The 19,623-nt window shown below is 43.9% G+C and overlaps 1 protein-coding gene and 2 long non-coding RNA genes across 4 annotated transcripts in view; 1 reads left to right on the plus strand and 2 right to left on the minus strand.

Annotated features, from left to right (window-relative positions):
• sh3gl3a (SH3-domain GRB2-like 3a) overlaps window positions 1-9,183 on the minus strand; it is a 31,025-nt gene extending 21,842 nt beyond the window's left edge. For both annotated transcript variants that reach the window (XM_039614095.1, XM_031738314.2), the window contains exon 1: window positions 8,975-9,183. In XM_039614095.1, coding sequence (XP_039470029.1) covers window positions 8,975-9,019 — 45 coding nt within the window. In that variant the 5' untranslated portion in view covers window positions 9,020-9,183. The remainder of the gene's footprint in view (window positions 1-8,974) is intronic.
• A 2,261-nt stretch (window positions 9,184-11,444) lies between these two features.
• LOC120440807 lies at window positions 11,445-13,089 on the plus strand. The gene is made up of 3 exons (XR_005613532.1): window positions 11,445-11,501; window positions 12,497-12,536; window positions 12,699-13,089. It is a non-coding gene; the product is annotated as an uncharacterized LOC120440807 (long non-coding RNA).
• A 713-nt stretch (window positions 13,090-13,802) lies between these two features.
• LOC120440809 lies at window positions 13,803-18,149 on the minus strand. Its single transcript, XR_005613534.1, has 3 exons — window positions 17,829-18,149; window positions 17,371-17,527; window positions 13,803-14,221 (listed from the first exon to the last, which is right to left on the minus strand). It is a non-coding gene; the product is annotated as an uncharacterized LOC120440809 (long non-coding RNA).
• Window positions 18,150-19,623: the final 1,474 nt, after the last annotated feature.

A 19,623-nucleotide genomic window follows, 5' to 3' on the forward strand; every position in this document is an offset into this window, starting at 1 on the left:
GCTCTGCAGCCCAAAGCTGACTGAGACTATGAAATCATGCGTGAGCTGGATCAGAGGTAACTTAAGGCTCGGGTCACTGTTTGAGGAAATATTACTATATGATTAAAGTAAACTAAAGACCTGTCAGCTTGAAAGTAGAGGTTGGGCTAAAAATCCCCAAACAAGCCTCGCTCTGATGAAGACAGAAAGTTTTATGACTCTGGTTTGGTTTCAGTGTGTGAGACGTCAACAGTGTTGGTCATAAAACGTCACGGATGGCGAGCTCCACCTGTTCAGTGACTGCGGACTTTGCACGGCAAAGAGAGCTGCAGATCAGGAAAACCACAGCTGTGACTGAGTGACAGACTGGGGCAGATCTCCATCCCGACACACCGCAAACCCACGTCGCGCTCAGTTCACACAGCTCGTCTTTATTTAGCCGCTGAGACACGACCGGCCTGTTTACCTCAAGCTTCAACCAGAAAAATCACCCAAAAGTTACAGATTAAATAAAGACACCTGTGGTTTCAAGTAGATGACATCATTTTTATTGTCACTATTTGTCTTAAAAAGACGTTCTGGTGAAGTCTGTCCTGTCTGCTGTGGACCTTTAAAGATCCACATCCACTGACTGAACATGACATCCTCTCCAAGCTCAGATTCCCTTTGAGCGCAAACACCAAAATATGATGTGAAACTTCAGCTTCTGCTCCTCTTCCTCAGTTTTTATCCTAATCTTCCTTAGAGTCCACGTGACGATCGAAGCTTTTTCCTGCCGTTACTCAGATTTTTGTTTCACACACAAAATGCCTCATTTGTTCTCATCCTGAAGTCTCTGCAGGTAACACTGCGTCCATCAGTAAAAACGACAGCTTCAGTTATTCTTCAATGACCATTTTTAAACACTGCTTCCGCTCTTCAATGAAACCTAACAAGTAAATAAATCCAAGAATAAACAGTTACTGAATTCAGGAGTAAAATGGGAAACAGCAAGAGGACTGGGATAAATTACAGGCTGATTTCAGCTCAGTGTGAGAGTCTTTCTGTTCTGTGTGGTCACGTTAGTTCCTCGTTTCCTGCTCTCGGTCTGGCTGTGACAGCATCTCCGAGCAGCAGACTGAAGCAGAAGAGAAACAAAAATAACCTTCATAATAAAGAAACGCGCAGAAACTCCTCCACACTGACGGCTCGGTGCTGTTAGCTTCCTCCGTGCTCTATGCTATGTTACCTTAGTAAACGCAGAGCGTCATGGAGTGAAACGGATAGACGGGCAGGTTATATCTGATCCAGGACCAATATCTGTTCACAGTATCAGCCAACATCTAACTAGACACACGTTTTGTTGTGGAGCCTAAACACAAAGTTCTCATTGAGCGAGACTGAAGGTACACCGTTTCCTTCACGGCTCAGATTAAACACGCAGATTTTGCTCCGTGTCGGCAGGATAGCGTCACACAGCTGCTGCAGATTTATCGTCTGCATCCGTGATACGAGCCTCCCGTCCCTCCACATTCCACAGTCCCTCTGCTGGACTGAGATCTGCTGACTGTGGAGGACATTTGACTGCCGTGAACTCGTCATCACGTTCAGTGAACCTGTTTGAGTCGGTCTGAGCTTTGTGGCATGGCGCACGGTGGTCACAAATGGACGAACACGGTCAGCAGCAATATTCAGGCAGGTTGTGGAGTTTAAATGAAGCTCAAAGTGTAGCAGGAACACCACCGGCAGCATCCTGAACCTTTGATACGAGGCAGGATGGAGCCACGCTTTCATGATGTCTACTTCACATTGTGACCCTGCTATCTAAACGCTGCCACAGAAATCAAGACTCATCAGACCAGGCCACGTTTTCCAATCTTCTTTCCAGTTGGCTTACATTAGCTAGACTGGACTAATGGTGGACAGTCCCAGGTCAGAGGGAACTCTGGATCTAAGGCTTATCCAGCAGCACACAGCTGTTCCATAGAATTCAGTAGCAGCTTGGACCTGAGTGCAAATATAAACCCCCCGAGGATTTTTTCAAAGCCGGCAGAGAACATATTCTACTTTATTAATTGTGCTGCTTTTCCAACAATAGTGGAAACAAAGTCAGAGATGTAGCTGAAATAAACAGGAAGTGATAGCGTTTCCCTTCCCGGTTATCTCCTGCTGGTTCATCTGGTCTCCACCCTGGTGGCCGTCCTATTTCCATGTCAGGAAGCAGGTGAACAGCAAACAATGTTTGTGAAACACACAACGAGCGGCTCGCTGTAAAAACTAACGTCTGATTTGTTTTTTCTGTGCAGGAGAGGCCGACGCTGACGAGCGCCGCTATCAGTCTGCCAGCAGCAGGAAACCACAGCGGGTGACGCCAGCGTTAGAGAAGCTCTGAAATGTTTTGCATTGATTTTTACTGTTATCAGTGCAGGACTCAAACAAACAGATCAAAGGTACCTGGAAAAACACACAGGTAGGAAACACTGAGCGTTCATCGGGTTTCACTCAGTCTGCATCTTTTTCTCACGTCGGAAAATAAGTGAAAGTGGAAACCAAGTCGACCTCGAGTTTATCTTTCACATGTGTTTAAAATAAAACACAATCTATAATGTCATGCACCGCACACTGACACACAAACAGGAAGTGGCAGGTTGACTTTCAGCTTGTGCACGTGGGAATAATTTCACAGACACGACAGCGTTCATACAGCCTGCTGTGAGAGGACAGAGATTAAACAGAGAATCTGATCTGTGATTCAGCCGCACGTCGTTCTAAGCTCAGCATCAGCGCTCTCACCAGTCACATACCTGAAGCTACTTCATCAGGCAGGAGACACTGCAGGGCGGAGGCCGAGGTATGCAGGATTCAATCTGTTCGTCAATCACAGCTGCAATCCTAAAAGTTTTATTCTGTCAGATTTGAATAAGCAGCCTCCGTGGAGTCACCTGACCAGGAGAGTCAGGTCTGAACCAAGCAAAGACTCCCGGAGCAGACGAGCCCAAAGCGAGGTGTCTGTCCACGAAGCACAGCAGAAACAAACAAACACTCAGACCAGCTGTCAGCACGGTGAAGACACTCTCAATGAGAGTGAAGGAAACCGGTGATTAACACATGACCTGGTAGTAAATGCATTAGTTGGTTACCTAGGCAACCAGAGCCAGCAATCTCCACTAGTGACCATCCATCAGCCTCACATCGACGCACGGCGAATGAACCGCTTCCAGTGTGGCTGCAGCTTAGAGCCCTTTAGAGCCCGACGCTCTGAAGCAGGATACTGGTGCAGTGAATTATGGGTAAATTAAACCTTCTCAATATAGCAACAGAAGGAGAACCTGTCTGTGTAAAACAGGAAACACTTAAAGACACTGAAAAGGCGCAGAGCCAATCTCTCCACCACCAACCTCCACAGATAGTCCTGTTAAGGTGGACCAGCACCATCCTGCCAGTCCACCACACGCTCCACCTTAAAACCATTCTTGAACAGGATCCCAAGATACATAAACTGCCTGTCCTCCAACCCTGAGAGAGCAATCCACCATCATCTCATCACTCGACACCTAAATGCAGGGGTGGGGAACTCCAGGCCTGGAGGGCCGGTGTCCTGCAGGTTTTAGACGTGTCCTTGATCCAACACAGCTGATTCAAATGGCTAAATGACCTCCTCAACATGTCTTGAAGTTCTCCAGAGGCCTGGGAATGAACTAATCATCTGATTCAGGTGTGTTGACCCAGGATCTAAAACCTGCAGGACACCGGCCCTCGAGGCCTGGAGTTCACCACCCGTGCCTTCATGTATTTTCTTGAACTCTTTCCCCCTTAAAGACGACCTTCCCAGTACCCATATGACACCTCAGTATATATCAATAAAGTCTTGGTTTCATGACCATTTGATCACGCTGACCAGTTTCTGTGTTTTTCTGAGGGCGGCTGCACTGGCAGGTAGCACCCTCACTGACGTCTGATGCAAACTCAGTCGATTTGTTCTGTAAACAGCCTGAAAAATGACAGAAACCCCTCAGTTCAGAAAAGAGCTTCAAAGGGAACTCCCACTCCCCCTTCAAGGAGTAAAGGGGTACATATTCAAGTTTGGTAAAGATAAAAATGCGATTGGAGAATGTGGTGTTTTTCCTGTGTGGTGTTTTCACAGCTCCAAACCCCAGAGCTTCTTTTTAAAAGCTGAAAGTGAGAGCTGTATCAGCCAGCTGTTTGTTATTCACACTCCACATCTGCAGACACTTACAGAGACAGACACAACGCCACCTCCTCAATCGATGTTCGAAGGGCTGCAGCACCTAAGATTAACACTTCATCGTCTACGCAAACCTGCAGAGACAATCTTAAACATTCAAATTAAAATCAAGGATAAAACTATAATCTCTCTATATAATCTGTAACTGGTATGACCTGTACAAACGAGAGAACACACCCAGTTCATATAAACTGGGTTCATAACCGTGTGCTCACACCACAGATAACCCCCTCACTGTCTTTTGTACGTCTCACTAACAGCTCCCCCCCACCCCCCCACTCCACGCCTGCCCACCCACCTCACCAATCTGAGTCTGAGTAACCCCCATCACTCACACACGGACTCCTTTCAGACCAAGTCTTCTCTAATGTGGGCCTTTCTCTTATTTTGTACATATTGCCGTCTACTGTTTATATTTTATTCCGGCACAGTTGGTGTGGAGCACCCACATTTTGTTGCACATGTACAATGACAATAAAGGGCTATTCTAATCTATTCTATTCTGTTCTATCCTATTTATATAAATATAAAGTAATTTTTTTAAAAAGCAATATTGAACACAGGCGGTCACTGATGAATAAAAGGTTCGATTGTGCTCTTTATTATGGATTTATTTTTCTCTTATTCATGCGCACAGTCACACAGGGCTGCAGCCTTTAGCTGACTAATTATCGCGTTATGTGGCTAAAGATAATAATAACACAGGTCCAGGCCTGTAACGGCTCATTGTCACTGTGAGTGTTTAACTGCCGGGAAAGAGAAGAAATCAGCACTGACTGAAACAAAGCCAGGCCTCAAAGAGAGGCTGAGCAGAGCTGCTCACAGCTCTCCACGAAGGTGGGAACCAAAGACGGAAATATTACCTCAAACCGGCACTTTTTCTCATGGCCAGCAGGGGGCGACTCCTCTGGTTATAAAAGAAATCTGATTACAGTCTATGAGAAGACGAGCCTGCTGCTCACGTGATCTCTGAGCTCATTACACACCCTGCTGATGAGTTTACAGTCTTACTAAATGAAACACGAGGTTCATTTTGGAAACGACGGATCTACTAGACGCACAAAGGAGCATAAAGAAGACTAACACACCAAGCTCTTAACGTTTTAGTTTAGGTTCATCTGGAAGTCTGTACTATGAAGCGACTTTGACAGGATCCAGGATATCTTCCCCTTCATCATCGATCAGGCTAAGTGGTCACACGAGGTGGTTATCAGGTCCATAAGTCCATAAGTGAGGGTTTCCCAACCTGCTGCGTGGAGTTTATTTGAAGCAGGAAGTAGAAGCAGAAAAAGTGACGACTGTGTGAGTAAACAGAGTTTTGATATAAAGTCCACAAATACAAACAGGCGTGGCATCAGATAGCAGTGCTTACAGGGCCGTAAAAAATAGAATCAGCTATAAAGTTGTGACTCAGAGTCTTTATCTTACTGATGCTCCGTACTCTCTGAGGCCTGATGGAACTTTCAGGAATTCTGACGCTATCTTCCAGACATCTTATTGGTCAGTCAGTGGTGACTTCATACCTATCGAGCGCTCATCTCAAACGTAAGTGCATCGGAGCAGGTTGGGTCTGCAGCATCAGTTACCGTGGCGATTTATCCCAGTTAGACGTGAACCACATTCACAAACAGGGTTAAACCTGAAGTTGCCTCAATAACCACAGCAAAAACCTCTGCACTGACTGTTAGCTCAGCGGGCTAATGCAGTCCGCGGGATACCCTCTGTGTCTTCCTGCTCTCACGATGCATTGTGATGACATAACACACAATAAAAATAGACTAAAACCAACACACAAGTCCCACTTCCTACGACAAATCAAATCAGTTCATTTCTACTGCCCCACTGAGCCTGAGACCAGATCTGAAACACGTTTAACCAAAAAACAAGCTGGAAACTATTCAGGGGACATGATTAAAAACAGTTTACACCATTCACATAAAAACACAACGGTAAGCTGGACGGAAACTGTAAAGGCAAATCAGAGAACAGCAGAGATAACATTCTCAAGGTTAAAACAAGAAAGAAGTGGTTTAAAATGTATATAAACGTCTTAAAAGGAAGACGCTCGCTTTGATGACAGATCTCCACCACGGGGTGATACCTGCAGCTCCACAACGCGCTGTGCCCCGACCTCTGTTAAAACTTCGATACTCAGTGACTCATTCGGGGTCGTACTGAATAAAACAGACTTCTTTGAGTTTGTGAAGACGTTTCAGTTCTCATCCAAGAAGCTTCTTCAGTTCTAAAAACAAAGGTGGAGAGTCCCAGCTATTTAACCCCTGGGTGGGGTTGTCCCCTTTGGAGGTGGTTGTTAAAGAACTCTTAAAACAGCCCAGTCACCACCTTTTTTCAAGTTCTTCAGACTACCATGAGAAGCTACGCGGACATATTGAATCAAACATTCAGAACATTTCCCAAATCCTGGTCCTTCTCGGCTTTCACAGTCAGAATCCTTCTTTTTAACATCATTTTTAAAAACAACAAGATGGCAATCGTAGCTACATCTATCTTCTATACCATCAGGTTTTGAGCGTGGAGCGTGTGAGCAGCTTCAAGTTCCTGGGAGTCCACATCTCCGAGGATCTCACCTGGACGACCAACTGCTCCAAGCTGGTCAAGAAGGCTCACCAGCGCCTCTTCTTCTTGAGGACTCTGAGGAAGAACCACCTTTCCTCAGACATCCTGGTGAACTTCTACCGCTGCACCATCGAGAGCATCCTGACCAACTGTATAACAGTCTGGTACGGGAACTGCTCTGCCTCGGACCGGAAGGCGTTGCAGAGGGTCGTGAAAACTGCCCAGCGCATCGCCGGAGCACCACTTCCTGCCATAAAGGACATCTACAGGAAGCGGTGTCTGAAAAGGGCTGGGAAAATCATCAGAGACCCCAGTCACCCATCACATGGACTCTTCACCCTCCTGCCCTCTGGGAGGCGCTACAGGAGCCTCCGGACTAAGACCACCAGGTACCGGAACAGCTTCTTCCCCACAGCTGTCAGACTCCTGAACTCTGCCTCCTGACATCTGACAGCCTCTGTAGAAATTATCCACACCCTCACTTATCTTAACTGCACTACTGTATAGCTCTGTGTAAATAATCATTCTGTACATACAATAATTTTTAACCTTACAACTGTTTATAACTTGCATAGTTCCCATTTCTGTATAACTGTATATCTCATATTTCTGTATAGTTTTTTATTTCATATTTATATCCTGTTCATAGCCTGTACATAGCTATAGTTATAGAATATTCACAACATACTTCATACCGTGTACATTATAACATACCACAATAGACCCATTTCTGTAATATACTTGCATATCTATATTATTGCTAATATATATTGTAATATATCTATATCACTAAAGCACTTCTGGATGGATGCAAACTGCATTTCGTTGCCCTGTACCTGTGCATGTGCAATGACAATAAAGTTGAATTCTATTCTATTCTATTCTATTCCATTCTATTCTATTTAGTTTCATTTGAAGGAGTTTATTGGGGGCTTCTGCTTGGTTTAAAGTGCAGATATATCAGAGTATCATCAGCATAAAAGTGATTTAAATATGAACACAAGGAACAGCTGCTAACGTGACAAAGGGCCCACAATGGAGCCCTGTGGTACGCCACAAGCACAGTCACCAATACTGATGGAAATCAATATTTCTCGCATGCTCTGCTGCATCAAACGCAACAGAGAGATCAAATCATGCAAGCTCAGCTGATTAAACCAGCATCACCAGTACATATCATGCTATTAAAAGTATTCAAAAGTACAGATTCAGTGCTGTTTAGCAAATCCCGCTGAGACTGATGGAAGTTTGTATCTATGTATGATGGAAACCAGCCTGTGATCTACTGATAACTGGAGCAAATTCTTATTTAAAGATGAAGATGAAGGTTCACTGAGACTAACAGTCTGTGAGCTGTTTCCATGTTATCCAAATGTTAGACGTTACTCACAGCCGCCCACAAACCACAGTGTATTTTGGTGGCAGTGGGAATAGCAGGTCCTTCCACTGGCTCAATGTATTTTTATCATGTAACGTTAAAAGGTATTTGAGTCTGATGGAGCTTCACCCAGATAACACAAACCGTACAGCCCGGGAGTGAAATGCTCCTGATAAAGACTGCTCCACCTGCCTTTAAATGACTGTGTGGCGCAGGTGTGACAGGTGTGAAACATCTGGCTGGTGCCTCAGTTCCCACAAACATCGCCATGATGCCTTAAACACGGGCTTCATGTGTGATTTCCTTTCAGGGGATAAAATCAAACCAGACCTCGACCTAAAGCCTCTCAAAACATTCATAATAAATACAGTTACGTGTACTTCTCTGTTAGTGTTTCCTGTTGGTTTTACAGTGGAAACAGCAAAGTCTGATGTTTCACAAGACCGTGTCAAACTTATAAGGCAACAATAATGAAGACGAATTACTCAGCGGATTACACAAGTTGATAAAAAGTCCATAACTGTGGCTTAAGATGAATAGATTTGTGCGTGTGTGTGAAATTAAATTAAATCACCAGATTTTCCCAGCAGGGTTTGGTGTGACGTTATCTCCGATAAAAAACAACTTATCTGGGTGGAAAAGTAACGCTCCATCCACACCCTGCAAACACGTTTTGAAGCCCTCGATTTTTAAGCGATAACAACTCAGACTCGTCGTGTTTTCAGACCAACTACAGCCTGATTCCGTTCACGGTTTGATGTTAAAGCGGAGATCAGGGTCCACATCCGAACTGTTGTTGTCGGGCGCCTCCATACCTGACTGGCTTTGTGGAACTGCTTCTTCAGCCCGGCCACAGACATCCTGGACGAACGGCTTCAACCCCGCACAAAATACTCCGGTAAAACGACTCAACACACGGCCGACGGAGGCTGGGCTCAAGAACGAAGCAGCCGACACCACAGCTCCGCACTCATCAGTCAGCTCCGTTAAGATTGCAGCATGACCCGAGCTCAGTGAAGCTCTAACGGCGTGAGGCCGGCCCAACCGGGAACTGCTTCAAAATAAAGGTCTCCGAGGATTTAAAAGCTAAATGATAATAAATGCATGACATCACTGAGCAGCAGGGCTGGACTTGGACATTAAAAAAAATGTATTTGAGGGGGAGAATATGATGTGTGCATGTGTATTTTTCATTTTGTTTGATTCCTGATATTGAAATTGTTTCTCGGTTGGTACAGTTGTTGCTGGGTTACTTCTTTGTTGCACACTTAAGCTGTTAGGAGTGGCTCCTGATCAAAGTGGTCGTGCATTTTACGTGAATCCTTGATTATTCCAAGATTCTTTATTTGCCACTTGTCATAAAAGTACAACACACAGTGAAATGTGTCCTGACTGTGCAAAACATTATAAATAAATAATTTATTTGGCTTTTATTTATATCTTATGTAATTTTATTATACGATTCCAATGTACAGCACTTTGTGTCAGCTGTGGTTGTTTTAAAGTGCTTTATAAATAAAGGTGATGATGATGATGATGATGATGAATAAGTAAATCCAAATTAAAAATCCGAAATTTTAAATCAAAAAAACTGAAAGTGTACATTGTGCAAATGGAATGTTAAAGTGCTTTGTGCCACATTAGCAGAGCAATGTACTAAATCAGATATGATATGAAATATGACAGTGAAAGTTCTGCAGTGTAACAAGAATATGATATGAAGACCCTTATGGTGATGCTATGAGGGGAGTGGGGGCATGTTCTGGTTCAGGACTCGGATGGCCTGGTCTTGAGTCTCTCTGTTTTTGCCCTGATGGTGTGGAACCTTCCGCCTGATTGCAAAAACAGTTTGTTACTGGGATGGGACGAGTCCTTTAATATCCGAGCTGCTCTGGACCAACATCTCCTGGTGTACATGTCCTGAAGGGAAGGGAGATCCTGTTATTGATCCCTTTACCTTAGTCTTAAAGTGTATATTTATTTCTTACTCTTCTTATATTTAGTGCTTGTCTTTTGCACTGAATGTAACTGGAGCCTCTTCATCCCTTCTCTCTATATACTGTACTGTATATAGCAGAGATGACAAAGTTTACTTTGACTTCGACTTGAGAGCAGACCTGCAGCAGAGCTCTGCCGCACAGATCACTCTGTGAAGAGCTTTTCGGTCCTGAACACAGCTAATCCCATACCAGGATGTGATGTTCTGTGTGAGGATGCTCTCCACAGCACCTGAATAGAAAGGATCACTTAGTCCCTCTATCTATGTTCTGAACACATTATTTTCACTTTTCTCTGCCTCTTCCTCACTCTGCTGTTGTCCCTCCTCCTGCACGTCTTCGGCTGGTGCTAAATTTGACACATTTTGTTGACACATTTTGACCTTTTCACCACTTCCTCCAAGCTAAACTCTCTTTTACAAGTTGCATGAGGGGAGGAGTTAAGGGATTTGATTGGGCAGTGTCGGTAATGCAAATAAGCGAATGGATGCTGTCAGCGTGTGTAGGGTCGGTGGGTAAATGACCGGGAAAATGCCCGACATGCCAGATTACCAGTCCAGCCTGTTTCTTTTGGAAAAAATAGGTTTAAAAACGTATTTTATATGCATATATGTGGTTCTCTGAAGTTCCACATTTCTGAAAACGAAAAAGTAGCTCTTAGCAGTAGCATATTAGGACTATAAATAGATCTATAACAATACACTTTAAAGAAGAAAATGAAGGTTCTGGGCGAAGGAGAATAAAAATAAAAGAAATAAACTCAAGGTTATCACGTCATACATCTATTGAAAATTTTTTTTTTTCACAAAAACGGTGGTTAGCACTGTTGCCGCACAGCAAGAAGGTCCTGAGTTCAATTCCACCATCAGGCCGGGGTCTTTCTGTGTGGAGTTTGCATGTTCTCCCCGTGTTTGCGTGGGTTCCCTCCGGGTACTCCGGCTTCCTCCCACCGTCCAAAGACATGCAGCTTGTGGGGATAGGTTAATTGGATAATTCAAATTGCCACTAGGTGTGAATGTGAGTGTGAATGGTTGTCTGTCCCTGTGTGTTGGCCCTGCGACAGACTGGCGACCTGTCCAGGGTGTACCCCGCCTCTCGCCCTATGACAGCTGGGATAGGCTCCAGCGCCCCCCGCGACCCTGAAAAGGATAAGCCGAAGCGAATGGATGGATGGATATTTAATAATGAGTGTGAAATGTTTTGTCACACTCACACTGAGGCGTGGGTGTGGGTATTATTTTGGAAAGAAGGAACCGGAAGTTGCGTTCACGTACTCTCGCTTTATTTTCCGGGAGAGAGGGTTTCCTGACTCTCAGAGATGTCGCCACTTCTCAAAGACCATTGGGTGAGACCGGGGAGAACTGATGATGTCACCCTGTTCGTAAACAGGATGAAGCGTTCATATACTCGATATATTTATTTATTCAGTCCCACGCACGTGTCTGTGGCTCACACGTCATCGTAAATCATGTAAATAAGCGTCTTTGCTCCGTTCAGTTGCGCCTCCTGAAGTTCCCACGCGGATCCCTGTTTTCCATCAGCGGCTCTTTCTCAGCACAAACTGTATTTCCTGTGTGGAATTTGAGTGTCTCACCTGAACATGAATCACGCTCTGCGTGTTCACACAGCTGATCTGAGGCAGCGACGCGTTTCACTTTCAGTTCAACATTTCAATCAGTGCACGCTCTGCTCCTTTTTTAATTGTAGGAAAGTCCGTGAAACAGAAACGGACGTGACTACAAATACATAACGCCTCTGAAGTTATTTAAATAACTGCACGTGGAGCCAGATGTTAGGAGTTTTGTCCAAATATGAAATATTAAAAGGGTCAGTGCAAACTCTGAGGCTCCTACAGACGTCTGAACAGCGCCACCTGCTGCTAAGGAGAGGAACGATCGTCAGCCTGCCCTCTCTGCTTTGTTTATCAGCTGGAAGTTTATATCCACGTGTTACTGTAATCTAAAGTACTTTGAAATGTGAAAAGTTAAATTTAAAGACAGTTTATTGTATGTTTCAGTGCCAGATTTTACATTGTCATGTTATTAATGACATTATTCTGAAAACTGTGGAAAAGAGAAGCAAATCCCACCAATTCCACGTGCTTTATCCATGTTTTGGGCAAATGAAGTGCAGCAAAACTATGAGTGGAAACGTGGCTGTGTGTAAAGAACAGTCACGCGTAATGGACAAAGAGAAGAAACTGAATAACAAAATGACACGAGTATCTGTAATATTATTAATGTGCAGTGAAGTTGCCTGCTTTATTTACGTTGTCTCACTTCCTTTCCTCATCAGTGATTGGCTCTTGTGTTCTTTTGTCTCCTGCTTATCTCCTGACAGAAATCCTTTTAGAAAGACTTCAGTTACTTGTTGCCTTACAGTGAGTATTGTAGTCCTGTTAGCTGTACTGTTACTGCACGTGTTTGTGTTTCTAGTGTATTTTAGGTGGTCTGTGAGTTATGAAGGAAAATACAATAATTAAAGCCCATTTGAACCTATTCACAGTTTACAGACAGTTATAATGAAACTGAAATCTTTACAGGTAAGACCACCAGAGCACACGCAGCAGGAGACGAGAGAACAGCACCCAGACAGTTACTACATAAACTCAAACTCTCCTAGTCTTTGTCACTTTAAGTTCATCAGAAAGTCACAGCGAGCGTCAGAGCGGAAAAATGAGTTTTGTGAGAAATCCCCCCGATTTACTCCGACACCTATGCCTCAGTTCATCATGTGAATACTGCTCGTCACCGCAGTGCTCACACGCCACACCTGCAGAGAGACGAAACACTTCAATACCCCGAGGAGATTTTCCTTCTTCATCCCAAAGAATCAAATCCTTAGCAAAGGATTTATGGAAAAACCCTGAATGCAGAATCCTGGTTGTACACAACAGGAGTGCAATCCCACACAGCAGCACCCGATCAGCATCATGGAGCAGTACGGTGAGAGTCACATTATACACTACTGTCATATTCATTCAGAACTAACAGTATTTATAAATAGATGCTGGGGCTGGAGATGTGCATAATTATTATGGTTTATATTTTATACTGGCACACTTTTGCACTCGCAACTGACCAGACTGATGGGACTGTTAATGTTCAGCTTCCATTTATAGTGTTGTATTCATGATTTCAGGTGCACTGTGTAAACAGTGTGATGGTTTCTAATGTCTGCATGGAGCTTTACTTACCACCATCGCGAGATTCAGTGTTCATGTAAAAACTGATGTCATGTGTGGAACATATGAATGCCCATGGTTTATATGCACGAGTGCCCCACACAATGCACAACTGAACAAAACCAGAGCTGCTGCATTCATGTGTCCCACACACTGATAAAAACTGCATAAAACTATTGAACCATGCAGTACCTGCGACACAGGCTGCACAGCGTAGTGGGACATGCGTGACAACTATAAGAAATGAGAGCTCACAAAGTCTGAAGGGATCATCTGAGTTTATTAAAATACATTTTTACTTTAGCTTACTGTATTATGTCCACCAGTACATGAGCATACTGCAGTACTGTTTGGTCTGTTTGTGTTGTTATTAATGTTATTGCGAAAGCATATGTTTGACTCGTATACAAGCCGGGAAGCTCGCCTCTCTAAGCTGACTTTACTTACATGCAGTGAGCTAAATACTGTGAAAAACGATCCTACTTAATCAATAATTTTAAAGATTAATATGGATAATGTTGTGCTGCTGTGCGAGTAGCTCTAAATTTTTATATGCAATATTTTCACAGTACTGTAAGTGGACTGGTTCCAGGGGAAAACTGTCCTGGTGGACGCGTAGCACAGCAGTCACATCCCTGAACGTAAAAATCTGAGATTATTCTGGGAAATAAATGAATGTTGAAACTTTCATCTCACCGTCGAAGCCTTCAGGTTTCTGCAGAGATACTTTGAAACTTAGATTTCTGCATCTGGTCAGTATTCTGCAGTCGTTTCTGTCTCCATCCTGTGTTCCAGTGCACGATGTCACATCCCAAACTGGGGTCTTCATCACTGTCAGAGAACATCTGGGTGGTGTCGACACTGAAGTTCACCACTGGAAGCTGTGGAGGCAAAAATTGTAAACTTTTGTTACAAAATAAAATAAAATACATGGATTATGTTACTTTAACAAGTGGAAGTTAAAATGATCCTGATATGAACATTGATTTTAGGAAACGCACTCTCTTTTCCTGTATTCAGTGTTATAAATATTTTGGAACAGTTATTGATTCAAAGTTTAATTTTAAAGCAAAGCGTGACGCTGTGTGTAGGAAGCCGCAGCGCTGGTGCTCGAGAAGCCTCTCTCGTTTCCACATTGATTTGATCATCCTTCATCCGTTTGATCTTTTCCTTTGGTGTTTGGATATTTATCTGAAAAAACTCAGTCAATCAGCTGATTGGTGAAGCACAGCACACGGTTACAGCGGTTGGCTGGTTTAATTTTCCTGGATGACTCACGCGCTGCACAGCGAGTTTCAGTTTCGTCCTTCTGGAGGTTTCTGCTCCCAAAATGTAAAACAACAAGCTTTAAAAATAGCAGCAGCAGCTGTTACTCAGATGAACATATTATAGTTTTGTATTTGCTATTGTTGTCTGTTATGGCTGTACTGAGAGTGTTCATGTGTGGATGAATGACTCACGACTGCAGAACAAATCTACCTACGGGTACAGATAAAGTAACCTGACAAATCACCCGAAACCCTGGCTGATTAGGTCCCACACCCGCTTTCACACCTTGGCTCGTGTGATTAGAGGATCACCAGGGGGTCCTTTGTCCCTCTTTGGGGGGATACTCCCACTGGGTTTAAATCTGGGACTCTCGGCCCAGCTCATTGTCTCCAAGCACGACATCCCAGTGTACTTCAGACCCAGCAACACACTCAGGTTCTAATTTGTGAGTTTGAGCCGTGTTTTTTCGGACCGGTCCTGAGATTCGGTGGCCGGTAAACATAAGTCAAACCTCACAGTTAAGTTCAGATGATGGATTCAATAACAATGCAGAGGAGCGGGAATTTCTTTCACAGCACCACATGTTGGGACACACAAATGGATTTGATGAACATTTTATGACCCAGAGAGGGAAAAAAAATTGCCCTGTAAAACCAAAACTTTCACTTAAGCTTTTCTCCTCTTCCCCCTCCCTCCTGCACTTCTGCCCAGCTCATCTTCCTCATCCTCCTCTTCCTCCCCCAGCCTGCAGAGTGTTTGGAAGAACAAAAAGTCATCTGCTGTCCATCTGGCCGCTGTGCTGGGCGGTAATACCCCCTCATATTCCTCTGCTTCCCAAGCACCCGTGGACAATCCATTCTCTCACCCCCCACCCCTCCCCGTCCCTGCCTTACCCTCCAGTTCCACCACAACCCCCCACTGGCCCCGATCCCCGTCCCAGGACCGAGAGTTGGGATCCGGTGTCAGTGCCCCAGAAAGACCCCTCTCTCTGGAACATGTGGGGGATCAGCAGCAGTGTTGCTCAGAGGGCTCAGTTTCACTGTTTGGGATTCTCACAGTAGCTTGCAACATATCCAACGCTTCCCAGGTGCTGGCAGCTCGCACCAAAGCCGGGACAGAAAAGTGCTCAAGTTTTCTCACGAAGAGCAAAAACAAGAACTGCTGTGACACGATGAAGGTTTTTACATTGTGAGTCTGCAGGTTAACGTCTGTCTAAATCACACTCCACATGCTAAAGTAATGATGTCTGAAAAAAAAAAACAGTCATGGGGAAAAAGTCTGTTTGTGTTACTGACATATGCACAATCCAACATCCAGTCCCCTAAACAGAAAAAGGCAACTGAAATGTCATTACAGGATTAAGATGAATTAAAAACCACTAACAACCATTAAGTTACAAGAAACAAGTTTGAAAAACAACAACAAAAACATTAAAAAACTATTAAAATAATAAAAACAAATAAATACTTAAAAACTGTCACTAAAAATAAAAGCAGGTATTTAAAATTGCAGTGTGTAAATTCTCGCCACTAGATGTCAGTAGATTGTAGATTTGAGTCAGCTGAGTTCTGTATGTAACCGAGCTACCGTACAAATCTGGCTGCCCTTCATCTGTAGTGAGTGTAGGCTGTCAGTACGCTGTTACAGCTGCTGTTAGCTGCTGTTACAGCTGCTGTTAGCTGGCACTTGGGAAACTTTCTTTGAAGTGGATCTAACATTGTCAGCTGCTGACGCTCAGTTAATAAACTCTCATACAATATGAGAACGTAATCAAACTGTTTATTAGAGGTAAAGACTGATTTTTACTAGACTAACTAGCATTAGCTAGCATAATGTTAGCTTATAACCAGCTGTTGTTGCTCTGTAGCTGTCTGGAGACAGTATCCACTCCGCTGGCAATCAGTAACAGTAGCATTACTGGGAACAAATGAGGGCGTTTTCGTGAGTTGGAGCCCTGACTTCATTTCAGGAGATGAGGCTTGAGGTGACGAGGAAGAGGATGGGGTTTTATAAGACGTGGTTCACGTGAACATAAAGGATATTACTTTAGTTAATTTAACATGATTAAACTGAATGCATTTATATGAGAAGCAGTATTTCAAAAATTTACCGAAATACAAAAATTAAAAATTGAACATTTACCAAAGTCATAAAAAATATCTGAGCGTTCAGAAACCGTTGACCACTTTTCCTCCAAAATCTCTGCAGCTGCTGGACGGCTGCAGGTTTCTGTGCCTCCTCACAACAGTGAGGACACTCAGTGGGGTTCAGATCTGAGCTAACCTTCCTTGGTGCTGATTCAGATGTAATGCATGTGTTCAAATGTGGACCTGCTTCATATTTATGTATCTTGATTTAAAATGAACATAGAGTCTTAGCTTTATATGTCATTTACATGAGTATAATATAATTAAGCCACTGGACGGCGGTCATGTTCTCTGGTTACAACAGAGGACAGTTTCACTGAGATGTGAGAAAATAAAGACACAAAAAAGGAGCACGGCATGCCGAGCACTCCGCTCATCTTTTCTAAAAACAGCATTGTGTAAAATCAACTTTTCAGTCTCGAGCATGAACAGGATGCTTTTGTTTTTACAAGAATGCTTTAAGGATTAAGTGATAGGATTGGCAGTGAGACATTTTCTCTTTTACTTTTTAACATGAGGGTGCTTAAGTTTCTGTCTTTTTAGGTAATAAATATATTTTTAAAAGATGTGTTGTGGAAAGTTTGCCACTTACACCAATACACAGTGAGTTTTACCTCGGCAAAGCTGCTCTCTGAGGATCCTTTGCATCATTATTTTCACCGCTTTGCTGTTTGGTTGAGCTTCGCTGCTGTATCAGCCTTTTTCCTGCAGCAGCAGGGAGTCGTTTTCACCGAAAAGACTTGCGTAAAGAAAATCCTCTCTGAACTCGGCCTGGAATTTAGAAGCTGAAGAGTCAGAGATGATGCACCAAAACAGACGGATGAAGAGTAAATATCAGACAGGAACACAGCTAGAAATGAATGCTAATGTTGTTCCTGGGTCTTCATCCCAGTGAGCTTCATGATGTTTCGGTTTGGCTCTTTTATGGTATTAGTGAGATGGTCACTGATAAATATCCTCTGTGTGTATTCTAGTTTCACCTTCTTTTGTGATCTCTTTCTGTCTCCCCTGTCAACTCCCTCAAGAAAACCTGACATGCTGCATGGAAGCATTGTGAGCTAATGCTGCTCACCTGTGTTGTCCAGGATATAAAAGCTGGCTTAGATGAGCTGCCCGGCCTCTCTCCTCAACCTGTTGTTGATCTTTGTCTCAGTCTCTGTGCTCCCCTGATTAGGTCAGGTTTGTATGTCTGTTACTTCCTGTGTGCCTTATGTTCAGTTTTGCTTCCTCGTCTCATTAGGTAGATTTAGTTTAGCTGTGTTTCACCAGGTGTCTCCATCCTCCCCTGAACGTTTCTTGTGTATTTAAACCCTCAGTTTGCTTCTGTTCTTGGTTGCATCTTCCCTCTTGATTCACGTTGTTTCCTTCTGTTGCTGTGTATCCTTCTAGTCCTCTTTTTCACTCAGTTTGCTCCTGTTCTGCTCTGTTATGGTTTACTCCATCTGTCGCCACCAACAAAGTCTGTGTTTAAGATTAAATCTTGTCTCACGAGTCGTACGTCTGCCACATGATTCCTGACTCTGCTTCTGAGTTTCCTCAATAATTCTGTGCTTGCTGTTTGTTGCAGCGACCCCTAGTGGGCAAAACAAATGTACAATGTACATCGAAGAACAAGGGACATCGTGTTTGATTCAGTCAGACTGAGACCATAAACTTAGCAGGAAAATGTTTACTGAGCTCAGAGATGAAGCAAGCAGCAGCTCATGTTCCCATAGACTTCTATACATCTGGATATTAGAGTCGCCCCCTGCTGGACGGTAGAAAGAATGCTGATTTCAGTACTTCCATAAATGGCCACACATTTGTGGCTATGGCTGACTGAACTCACCTCACTCAGCATGAAAACACCTGTAAGAGTTAGAGCCTCAGTGTTTGTCGTGTAAAAGGGAGGACTAGCACATTTTGTCTCGACTATCAGTCCTAAACACAGCAAACCTCTGCAGCTCAGTAGTCTCCTCGATCTGTTCCAAATTTACCAGTGAACAGCTTCTGAAAGCGGTCCACTGCTTCTTAAAAATAGCCCCAAAGATGCAAGCTGTTCCGGATACAGATACGGCTCTGTGGAGGAAGCTGAGCGAGTGCTCCACCTCTACAGATCAACCAGCTTCTCTGCTGGATATTGTCGCCTACATACAGCACACAGGAGGGACTGAAATAACCCACTGTGCCCTCTCTGAGTGGTACTAGATTTCTGCAATGTGCCAGAGAAAAAGGATGGGGGCCACTTGTCAGAACTGGGTTTTTTAGCTCCTAAGTGATGAGGAACGGCTCTGCAGGCTCACTAATGTACAGTAAATGTGACGGGTGGGTTGGATTGTTGAGTTATGCAAGGCTTTCAGCCCTCTGTAATAGTGCAATACTTTGGCATGTTGCGTAACAGATTTGTCCTCCTCGCTTTTTTAATGCAAGTCCAACAATGCTTCCACTGTCCCCGTCCATTTCCATCCCTGCCCTTTACCTTTGCGCAGTGGGATTACAGTGATTAATTCACCTCTTCAATAACTCTGAGAGCTTCTTTTTGGACAGTGGAGAGCGTGCCATTTTGCAGGAATGTAAATGTTAATCAGTGCTGACTGCTGTTTCAGTGTCTCGCCCGTGTTATCATCCAAAAGAAGCAAAAATCACAGAGATATCAAACCTATTAATAAACTTCAACACAAAACCTGTCGTGTTCCCGTCACCTGTGTGTGTGCGTCTATAGCCGTTTGTGTTTGCTTTGTTTGCTCGCCAAGTCTGGGTGGCGTAGCAGTGAAAGGGTCAAGCCGAGGCTGACCTGACCCCAGTCATGTTGCAGGCCACGCCCCTCACTGACCTGTGAGCAAGGCCTGATGGAAAGATAACCTGCCTCATATCACTTCTAAAGCCTT

The sequence above is a fragment of the Oreochromis aureus genome, linkage group 1, assembly GCF_013358895.1.
Source record: "Oreochromis aureus strain Israel breed Guangdong linkage group 1, ZZ_aureus, whole genome shotgun sequence".
Lineage (NCBI taxonomy): Eukaryota > Metazoa > Chordata > Actinopteri > Cichliformes > Cichlidae > Oreochromis > Oreochromis aureus.